The 10,267-nt window shown below is 39.2% G+C and overlaps 1 protein-coding gene across 1 annotated transcript; it reads left to right on the top strand.

Annotated features, from left to right (window-relative positions):
- The first annotated feature begins 1,619 nt into the window (after nt 1-1,619).
- LOC135477984 (glutathione S-transferase P 2-like) lies at nt 1,620-8,304 on the top strand. Its single transcript, XM_064758219.1, has 5 exons — nt 1,620-1,833; nt 4,313-4,505; nt 5,466-5,600; nt 6,589-6,742; nt 7,691-8,304. The coding sequence occupies exons 2-5, from the start codon at nt 4,322-4,324 to the stop codon at nt 7,899-7,901; spliced, it is 684 nt and encodes a 227-aa protein (XP_064614289.1). The 5' UTR covers nt 1,620-1,833; nt 4,313-4,321; the 3' UTR covers nt 7,902-8,304.
- Nucleotides 8,305-10,267: the final 1,963 nt, after the last annotated feature.

Raw genomic sequence — 10,267 nt, 5'->3', positions numbered from 1 at the left:
TGATCCAAATTTAGTGCTACTCCTTTTCTATGCAATTCAGAGCTTTTCATGTGCCAATACATTCTGCACCAGAATGCATGTAAAGACATGCACACCACATTGAGGTCTATAAACAATGTTCTGTCAGCAAACCTGCGGATGGCCGTGAGTTTTCATACATACATGTGTTCATAATTATTTCCATTCATAGTCAAAACAACTTTTTTCTTTTACTTCCTAATTATGAAAACACATTTTCCTTCAGCTGAGACAAAGGAAAGAGAAATTAAAGTAAAACAATGTATAGTCAGTAAAATAGTATACAGTCAGTAAAATTCCCAAGTTTCTAGATTACAGCTTTTCCTTCAACCTAACATCATAATGGGTGAAATGTTTATCCGCAATAATTACAAAAGTACAAAAATAAAGTTTCCTTTCATAACTTAAATCTACTTAGCATTTTCAGTTTTACACTTCATAAGGCAAACCCAAAACATTAATTTGCATTTTTTTATCCTCAATAACCTTTCTGATCTGCAGCATTGAAATTTCACGGAATTTTTCAAATTTTGAACTTTATGACACAGCATAATGGTCTGCGGATCAAATGTGTTAGTTTACAATGCAAACACGACACCCTATGCATATAGATTTATGCAAAGTTTGTACACCAGTAGCTACTTGTAGATCTACTAAGGCTTAATTAAGTTTTTCTAGGTTTTTTTTTTCTTCTTCAGTTGTGTTGCAAACAGTGGTCTCTCTTACTTACACAACTTAGTGTGATTGTACAAAATGACGGTACATATGTCTTCTGGGGGTGAAGAGGAGCATTTTGATATATGACATTTCTACCCTAACACAGAGTTACATCTAAGGGTGGCTTGACCCAAAATTATAGGGTTTGATAAGTGACTCTTGCATTTGGAGTTGGTCTTGTCTATACCCTGAATATCTGGGTCACATCTGACCCTAGTTTTTCTGGTGGATTTGACCCTTTTCTCTTAACAGTGTGTATTTAAAATCACATGACCCAGAATATATTGTTGAGATAATAAAATTAAAGAAAAAACACAAGGCACATAAATCCGCTTACTGCAAGGCTGTAGGCTTCATTAATAAAATAGTACATTGTAATAAAACCTGCAGTTTTTGTCATTGCTCGTCTGCAGTATAAACGAATTGGTTAATCTATAACTCAACCAAGAGCACAGATCATTAAGGTTAAATGTAACATGGTGCGAAAATGCATACACATGCATGCATATAGCCTATCAGTGACAATGTACGTTTTAAGGGAAAGAAATGAAAATACGAAAATGTCGTAAAGGAGACCTCAGTAGTTAAAGAGGAATTGTTTATCTTTTTTAACGATTTTTAAATGGATTTATGGATAGTAGGCCTACTACTGGATTTTGTTTGTTTACTTTTTATATATTTCTTCGCAGCGCCTTGCTCTGTGGTTTACAGCTTTTAATTAGATTCAGGTTTAAATCCTATGAGTCAGTATGGGATATACTTTTTCTGTATTTGCCTCCAAGGGGACACAACTGTGAGTGGCAATAACAAAACATGTGAAGTTCCGCTCTAATTATGCCTGGGCGCACTCGACAAACTATTGACAATACCACGGTGAAGGACGAGACCGAAAAAGTCGCTAGGTCACCAACCGTAACCCTGGCAGTGTACGCGAGATTTAAACTTTCGGCGGTAGTTTTCCCAAGTCATACATGTATAACCTACCAGTTATTTCAGGCTGAGAGGACCAGCAGACAAGAAAAGTGGGACACTTAGACAAGCAAGGGGCGAACGGGGTTTGTGCGTGTGGACAGATCAGAGCTGTTAGCAACGTAACAGGTGAGTCGTGACTGGTGTCTTCCGCTGTTAACTCGAGAGATATGCGTTCAAACACCTGTCCATCTTAAATCACATGTGTTGTTTGTTTCCTTCACTTGGGCTTGATTTATGCAGGATGCAGAGCACTGTTGTGTGGTTATAAACACGCAAACAGGTTTATCTGCCATGTTACTACACAACATGAAGAGTGACACTAACTATGCTGATAGTTAAACGACTACAGCATCGAGAGTACAACCAGATCGCGGAGAGTGGGCTACAACCAGCGCAGCCACGGCAGTACGATAGTGAACCGCGAAAGGTCACACGTAACCTGTGATATTGCACATATTGTAAATTAGCCTCAGATAGGGGTTTCTTCTAACAGTTTATATAGATGTGAATACTTATATACATGCAGTGATATTGAATTCAATTTGTCAACATGATCTAGAATTATTCAAAACGCTGAGCTGCCTTCACTTTTAATAAATAATTCAGTACATACATAAAAACACGTGGCCACATAAACTGAACATTGTTACAACACATGTACTTGGGTGGAAAATGGGTCGATATAGTTGACCAGCCACTTAACCATTGCAAATTTCATCATAGACTTGAACAGCATGAAGAACATAACAGAACTTCAGCATTTAGTGGAGTCCCTCAGTCCTGTATTAATGTACACCATTAAATAGGCCCGCCGTACAAGATTTCATCACCACCTGAAATAAACTTCAAATCGGAATTAGGGTAGGCCTATACATTTCAATTTTAAATATTATCACAAGTTTTCTCTGTTTTATGATTTTTTTTTGACATGACATATTTTTAAATCTGTCAGATGTAGGGACATTAATAGCGTGGAAAGTATTTCAGATTGTTCATCTTGCCGTTGCGACGGTATACGATATTCACCCGTGTGACCCCCATGCACAATTTGTCGCCATATGTGCTTCGCTTTTGGCGGAGAAGTCGGGGGGGTCGGGGGGGGGGGGGAAACAAACTAAATACTGAAGTATTCTGTTTTCTCGCTATCATGTAGACCAAAACCATTGCCTTTCTGTCATCACAATTTAAAAGATCGAAGTGTGATTCATACAGTAGGTGTTAGGGACAACACGTGTTCAGGAAGATGTCCGCTTAACGCACCTAGTCCATCGGCAGTATCAGAACGGTGTATGTGAACATATTAAGAAAGGGTGGAAGATGTTATTATGACTCATTAGGCAACTTAATTATACAATTATTGAAGCGTGAAGGGACATTGTCTTCGTTATTTATACATGTCTCACGCACTTTTTATGAAACGACTTTCACTTTCAATTGAATTTTTTGTCGGGATGGCTTTTTTGTGTATGTAACTCCCTCCTCACGAATTTGATACACAAAACAGAAAACTTCACCTCTCACAGTGAATCAAGGAAAGTTTGTTATTTTTTTTAAAACTTAAATATTTTGATTTTCTAACAGCAAATCCCGATCCTTTACCCAAATCTGGAAGGATCTCTGTGTACATATTATAATTATATGCATTACAAAACTGCGGGCCAATTAGCATTCTAACTGACTACATAAACGAGCCTTCCGTGGCTGTGGTGGTTAGCGTCTTTCAGAAACATGCGGATGGTCTTGGGTTTCCACAGGTCTCTGGCCGGTTTCCTCTCACCATATAATGTTGGCCGTCGTCGTGTAAGTGAAATAATCTCGAGTAAGGCGTTAAACAAGATTGGACAGCATGATGACAATCAGGCAGTAGCCTCCCCTCTAAAGATGGGTTATAGCGTAACCCTTAATTGTGATTGGCTCTCCGCCGTAAGTCTGCACCAACCTGCGGATGGTTGTGGGCATCCCCCGGGCTCTGCCCGATTTCCTCCTACCATAATGCAGACCGCCGTCGTATAAGTGAAATATTCTTGAGTGCGGCGTAAAACACCAATCAAATAAATCACATTTATCACGTTGGTGATAGGTGTATATTCTCGTGTCCTGCGGCCGACTTAATATGTCTGCTGACTAGGTTATGTCCCCTTGTTGGCTTGTTAAAACAATGACCATGTCACTCAAGCAATTCGCCTACACGTCGTTCTTTTGAGCTTAACTAACAGGTCTTTTACGGGAAAAATTCATAACATGGTTACTCTTTGATAGGACAAAAAAAATCTCATGTATGGTGTCAGTGACCCTCATATATGAGATTTTTTGACACCACATATTTCCATATAACATTTTATGATAGACATAAAATCAGTGTCTATCATCATGTAACTAATAAAATCAGTGTCTATTATCATGTAACTAATAAAATCAGTGTCTATCATCATGTAACTAATAAAATCATTGTCTATCATCATGTAACTAATAAAATCATTTCAGTGTCTATTATCATGTAACTAATAAAATCAGTGTCTATCATCATGTAACTAATAAAATCAGTGTCTATCATCATGTAACTAATAAAATCAGTGTCTATCATGGTACTGTTGCTTTGTTGCAGAGTTGGAAAATGCCAGACAACTGGGAGTTATATTATTGGGGCCCAAACGTGGTGGGCAGAGCTGAGTTCATCCGCCTTATTTTTGAAGAACTGGGAATGAAATATAAAGAGATTAACAAGGGTGTTCCAGCAGTTTTCACTTCGGGTCAGTTAGAGGGGTACCCCACTAGAGCCCCACCAATGATCAAGAACGGTAAGAAGACTTGAGAATTGAGAGTGGGTTCCAAGGAAAGCAAAACATTCTTGCTAATTTTCTTCATTTGTTCATTGCTTTAACAAAACAGTTTGTAGCAGACTTGTCACTTTGCTTCTGACATCAGCATATTGTGTGGAGTTCTAAGTAGTCTTTCACGCTTCACACGATTTAGCACAGAAAATACACGTGAGCAATAGATGACGTCTGTGTTGTAAGAGATAATTGGCGTGGCGGACACTGTCCTGGAAAAAATATGTTGATATTTATTTATTTATTTACTTATTTATTTATTTGCTTATTTGTTTATTTATTTGGACTGTCGTTTAACGTCATATTTACGAATTTATCACTTATACGGTGGCAGTCAGTGTTATCAGCGGATTGCGGAGTGCCCTGGGTATAAGTGAAATATTCTTGTGTATGGCGTAAAACACCAATCAAATAAATAAATGAATACGCTTGGTTTTAATTTGTTAATATGAAGCATATGATGTGGCTTAACATATAAAACAGAAAACATCTTCTCATTTTTTTGGGACATGAAAATATCTTTAAGCTGCAGTTTTTCTTAGGCCCCAGCGGTCAGCCCGCAAACTAAGTAGCCTGCAGTGGTGATATTAGTGGTGATAGCTGTCATTACAACTTTGTTGGGAGGAGAACCCGAACTGGTAGCGCTAAGCTGGTCCCGTGTTTTCAGCATGTCTATCGATGATGTGTTTTGACGGAAAATACGCGTGAAATAGAGGGGTGATTAAGAAATATAAAATATGCCTCAAAAATGAAAAAAAAATTCTCCTGACTTGTTTATTTATGATGAAATGGAAGCGGTTTTTTCAGTCTCTCTGGTAATGCTTCCCAAATTAAAGCCACTCTGCTATCTTAACTTCTACTGCCTGGTAAATTCCTCTTCAATTTGGGTTTCACTGTAGCTTTACTTCCGTTTACATTTCTCACCAGGTGAGTTTCAACTCTCACAAATGCCTGTCATCTGTATGTACCTCGGCAAGAAGTACGGTTTGTACCCGGATAACGAAGCAGATGAGTACCATGCCATGCAAGTCATGGCCACCATCAGCGATTACATCACGGAAGGTTTGTCTACTTTGATATATCAAATATTTCTTTGTATTTATCTGATTCTCTATAATATGTCCTGTCACACAGTTGTCCTCGTTGTATCAGATTGTCCCCAGTGACGACATATTTACAGTGCTGCATCACTAGTAGGCCATGCCAAAGACACCAAACGTGATGCTCTCTCTGTCATGGTTCGGCGAAGACACCAAGACTTGAATCGCTCAGGGGCTGGCCAGTATTTGCGGCGAATTCGCGATTCTGATTTCGAATTCAGTGTGTTTTAGTTCAGTATAATACGTAGCATATATATGATCTCACAGTACGCAGTTTCCACTTTTATGCCGAAGAAATAAACGTTAACATCAGATTGCAAACTTAAAGAAATCAAAATCAGTTTGGTAGCATCAGGCTCTCTCGCTCTATCAGTTTTAGGGTTACTTTCTTGGCACGTCGTCGTCGTCAATATAAAGAAGTCATCTAAAATATCTGTAGACTTCATGGACTCCACATGAAGTTTAACTGGCCTTTTATGCAGTATTGTTTTTCTGATCTTCTGAGCAAAGACTGGCTCAGATGGTTAAAGCGATGGCTCTCTGAGACTACTCTTGACTACACCGAAGGTCTCATGCTGGGATCCTGCTGAGGAAGGTCGGCGGTTTTACTTACCATAAACCCATCGGCCGTCATATACTTGACAACATCTTGAGCACAGCGTTAAACTCCAATCAATCAATCAGTCAATCAATCAATCAATCAGTCAATCAATCAATTCGGTCGTGGCATGTGTTCGATCATAAGATACATAACATTTTTTTCTTCCTAACTTTCTTTAATCGCAAGATGTTCATATAATGGGATAAAAAATCACATTAAATGCATATTTTTAACTATTTAACATTTAAAATAGTTTTATAAACCTTTTCGGTTGCTTCAACTAAGACATAAACCCGACTAGTTTAAATGTATGTTACGTTTAATAAGAGACCTTGGTTTCATGTTTCAGGAAGACTCTGTTTCCATGGCGTCAACTGGCAGGCATCGTATTTTACTCAACAAGAGGAAACGAAACCCTACATTAAACATTTTACAACTAATCGAATCCCAAATTTCCTGAACCATTTTGAAACAGCACTAAGCAGAAATGATGGTGGGAAAGGGTAGGTATCACAAGCGAAAAAAACACCAGTTTCGTCCTCTATATGGCCTGGAAATCACGCCTTACAGATTTCAGATTCTATTACAGATGTAACCATTAATGCCACACATGCTAGTATTGGTGGGTTGATCAATTCTTTGACATCCTTTGTAAGATTTTGTGAATTTTCGCTTGTAATTATACATTTCTAAAATATCCAAATGTTTTTGCCCTTTCTGAATCTTGCCAACGTCCAAGAAGCAACATAGAACGTTTTGATAACAGCTTTTGGCCATCATACAGATCCTGAATAATAAGTAACTCTGTTAAAAATGGTCTTTTACTGTAGGGGACACTATGCTTTAGGTCAGCACGTCTGTACCTGATGATTTTCTTCACTTTCTAACTTCGGCGTCTTGCAGTTTCGGTTAACTGACTTACACAATTAAGCTAATTCCATTCAGAAACCTGTCATTATGACCAGATCAGCTCAGTTATTCTCTCAGTGTGTACAGGTGAAATATTATATTGTATACTCTAGTCCTTAATTAAAGGTGTAATGGTTGACGGATTTCACTACTTGCGTCACACAATGATTCGAACGCGGGCCTCTGCAGCCGAAGTCTAGCGCTCTACCAACTGAGCTAAAGGGAAATTCCCGCTAGCTATTGCTAGTATAAGCACTGGAAAGCTGCTCCCGCACACACCTCCCCACTCTCCCAAGACACACCCACGTTCACAGGCCCAGAGCTCCACGCTTCTTGGAACCTGTTAGGTCACGGCGCCATTTGACGGATTTCACTACGTGGGTCACGCAAGGATTCGGACTCGGGGTCTCTGCAGCCGAAGTTCAGCGCTCTGCCAATTGAGCTAAATGGAAATTCCCGCTAGCTACTGCTAGTATAAGCACTGGAAAGCTGCTCCCGGTACAAAACAATCAGTATATGAAAGGACTTTCTTTTCTTTGCAGGTATCTTTTTGGAACAAAGCTGACATACGTTGACTTAGCGCTGCTCCACATCCTACGGGCCACCGAGTCGCAATTTCCCGAGGAATGGAATGCCCTTGGCAATATTCCACTACTAAAAGCCTTTAAGGTTAGAATATCAGAACGTCCTAATCTGGCTGCTTACTTCAAGTCTGACAGGTGCAGTCCTTTTGAGGGAAATAGTATGATGTAAAACGGGAGGAGAGAAGATGAGTTCTAGCTAAAACACTGCCTGAAACAACGACTAATATGCCTAGAAGTTTGCTTTATTACATAATATGGATAAAATGGGGTAATAAGGGTAACGGCAATATAGCGCGCTCAGTTAGCACAGTCGATGTATCAAACTCTGACCCGATAGTTCCCAGCAGACTAGAAATAGTTCTTACAGAAGTGCTAGGTTTTAATACCTATTAGTTTCACATATTAAACATATATTGAAGCCTTCTCAGGAAGGTGAATAGAAGTTACGTCAACATGCATTCTTGTTACTATATTTCAGTATTTACCTTTATATCATTTTTAAGTCATTTAGGAAATGCATTTATATCCTTGTATTTTGTTACTTAAAATAAACCTTAACTTTCTTTAAAACACATATTGTTTCGTCTTGCGCCGTCTGGGTTAAGACTTAGACAAGGACATGGAGCATCAGGCTAAGAAGACTGGGGAGCGGTGAAATGTACGACTCCTAAGCATGAGGGAAACAAGATGACGGTTCAGATCCTGTCTTGCACAGGACATTTGTAGATTCCCCCGCTCTTGCTGTTAGTAAGGGCACTGGGGAGTCTATTTGTGTGGTTTAATGTTCGTCCAAGAAACAGGCTATATACACACAGGACCTACTTTACAGGTTCCTTTCTATATAAGTTTGCACAGATACATTGTTTTCATTGTGACAGTTCTGTAGGATAATACCAAGGCTTACTTAAAGGCTGACTTTGTTTACCAGCCGATTGTGTGTCAGTCGGGGCAGTGTATTCTTGAATGACTGGACAGGAGAAAATAGGCAATAGTTCCGGTGTTGGCCGCAAGTCATTCATCCTTCACTTCCACTGGTTTAGTTTAGTTTGGGAATTTAAATACCCAAAGGAGTAATATACTAACTTATCCCGCATCAGACAAAATAGTACGCTTTTCATTGGACAACAACGATCTCATGGGTACAGATATATTCCCAAATCCTGCAGGCGACGTCCAATGTGTCTGTTGAGTAGGCTATCTCCCTTTGCTGGGTTGTGAATACAATGGTCACAACGCTGAAGCGATTGACCTCAACATCGGTCTTCTGTGTTAAATTGATGGATCTTTGCAGGATAAATTCGTTACATGGTTACTCAGTAATAGGTCACGCAATTATATGGTGTCATTAACCTTTAGGCTTTCTGGCACCATATACTTGCGTATCCTAACAGTGACTAATACTCCCAGATTCCATTTAAAACATGGCTGTCTCATCTGCCGAGATATGAAATGGGATCTCTCTGTCTAAAGTAAATGGGCTTTGGTTAATGAACATAATACCATACTTATGAAGTATATGACTTAAACTTTTTCGGGGGCCTCCGTTGCCCAGGTGGTTGGCATGCCAACGCGGCGCAATGTCACAACAGTCATTCACCAATGCGGTAGCTGTCAGTTCATGACCAGAACCCGTATCTATCAAACGTCTTAACACGTAAGGCAAAAATTCAAACACAGCTACAATTAAGATGTTTTGCTCCAGAAAGCCTAAAATTTGTACACTGATTCTTTGCTGTAGAGCAATGTACTAACAGTTTGAGTTCTTTCCTGTTCTGAGTTTGGCTTTTTAAAGACTTGTAAGACTTAAGCTGCCTGATAAATGCGGGTCCAGCTCATGCTGGTTTCCTCTACATACGTTTGGAGGTATTTCAGCAACCTGCGGATAGTCATGGGTTTCCCACTGGCTCTGTGCGGTTTCCTCCCACCATAATGCTGACCGTCGTTATATAAGTGAAATATTCTTGAGTACTGCGTAACAGCAATCAAATGAATAAATTAAACCTTTTAAAGACGCACCCTTTGTAAGACTTAAGTCAAAAAATACCGATGTAACCAATTTACTGACTTCAGAAGTTTCGTGACATTGGGACCACCGCTTTATCTAAGCTATTGGGAAGCACTCTTTGGCTCTGTTAGTATAACCGCTAGCCAGCTATTCAGACTACGTATTTCCGCTCACCGAAAAAAACTCGCGCTCATATTCCCAGCCCCATGCTTACTTTTTGGAACCTGTGTTGTCAGGAAACCAATGCAATGAAAGTATATTATACCTCCATGTAAAACCACATCAATATCGCAAATAGGCAATTTATTTCGACAGCTTCGATGTGCTCGCCCTTTTCTGTATCAGCAATTTATCGCATTGCTTGCGGCTTTTGAAAATTAGTGAAATATGTAGTTTTACAAGCCTATATGCAAGAAGTTTTACATATGTACATTAAGATATATTTTAACATTCGAAAATTAACAAAAAAAATTATTCCATGATGGAAGTGAGTCAACGACTTTGGTTTCGGTGTCAAAACTACAATATCT

This window comes from Liolophura sinensis, chromosome 11 (genome assembly GCF_032854445.1).
Source record: "Liolophura sinensis isolate JHLJ2023 chromosome 11, CUHK_Ljap_v2, whole genome shotgun sequence".
In the NCBI taxonomy this organism is placed as follows: domain Eukaryota; kingdom Metazoa; phylum Mollusca; class Polyplacophora; order Chitonida; family Chitonidae; genus Liolophura; species Liolophura sinensis.
This window is presented reverse-complemented; position numbering and strand designations above follow the sequence as displayed.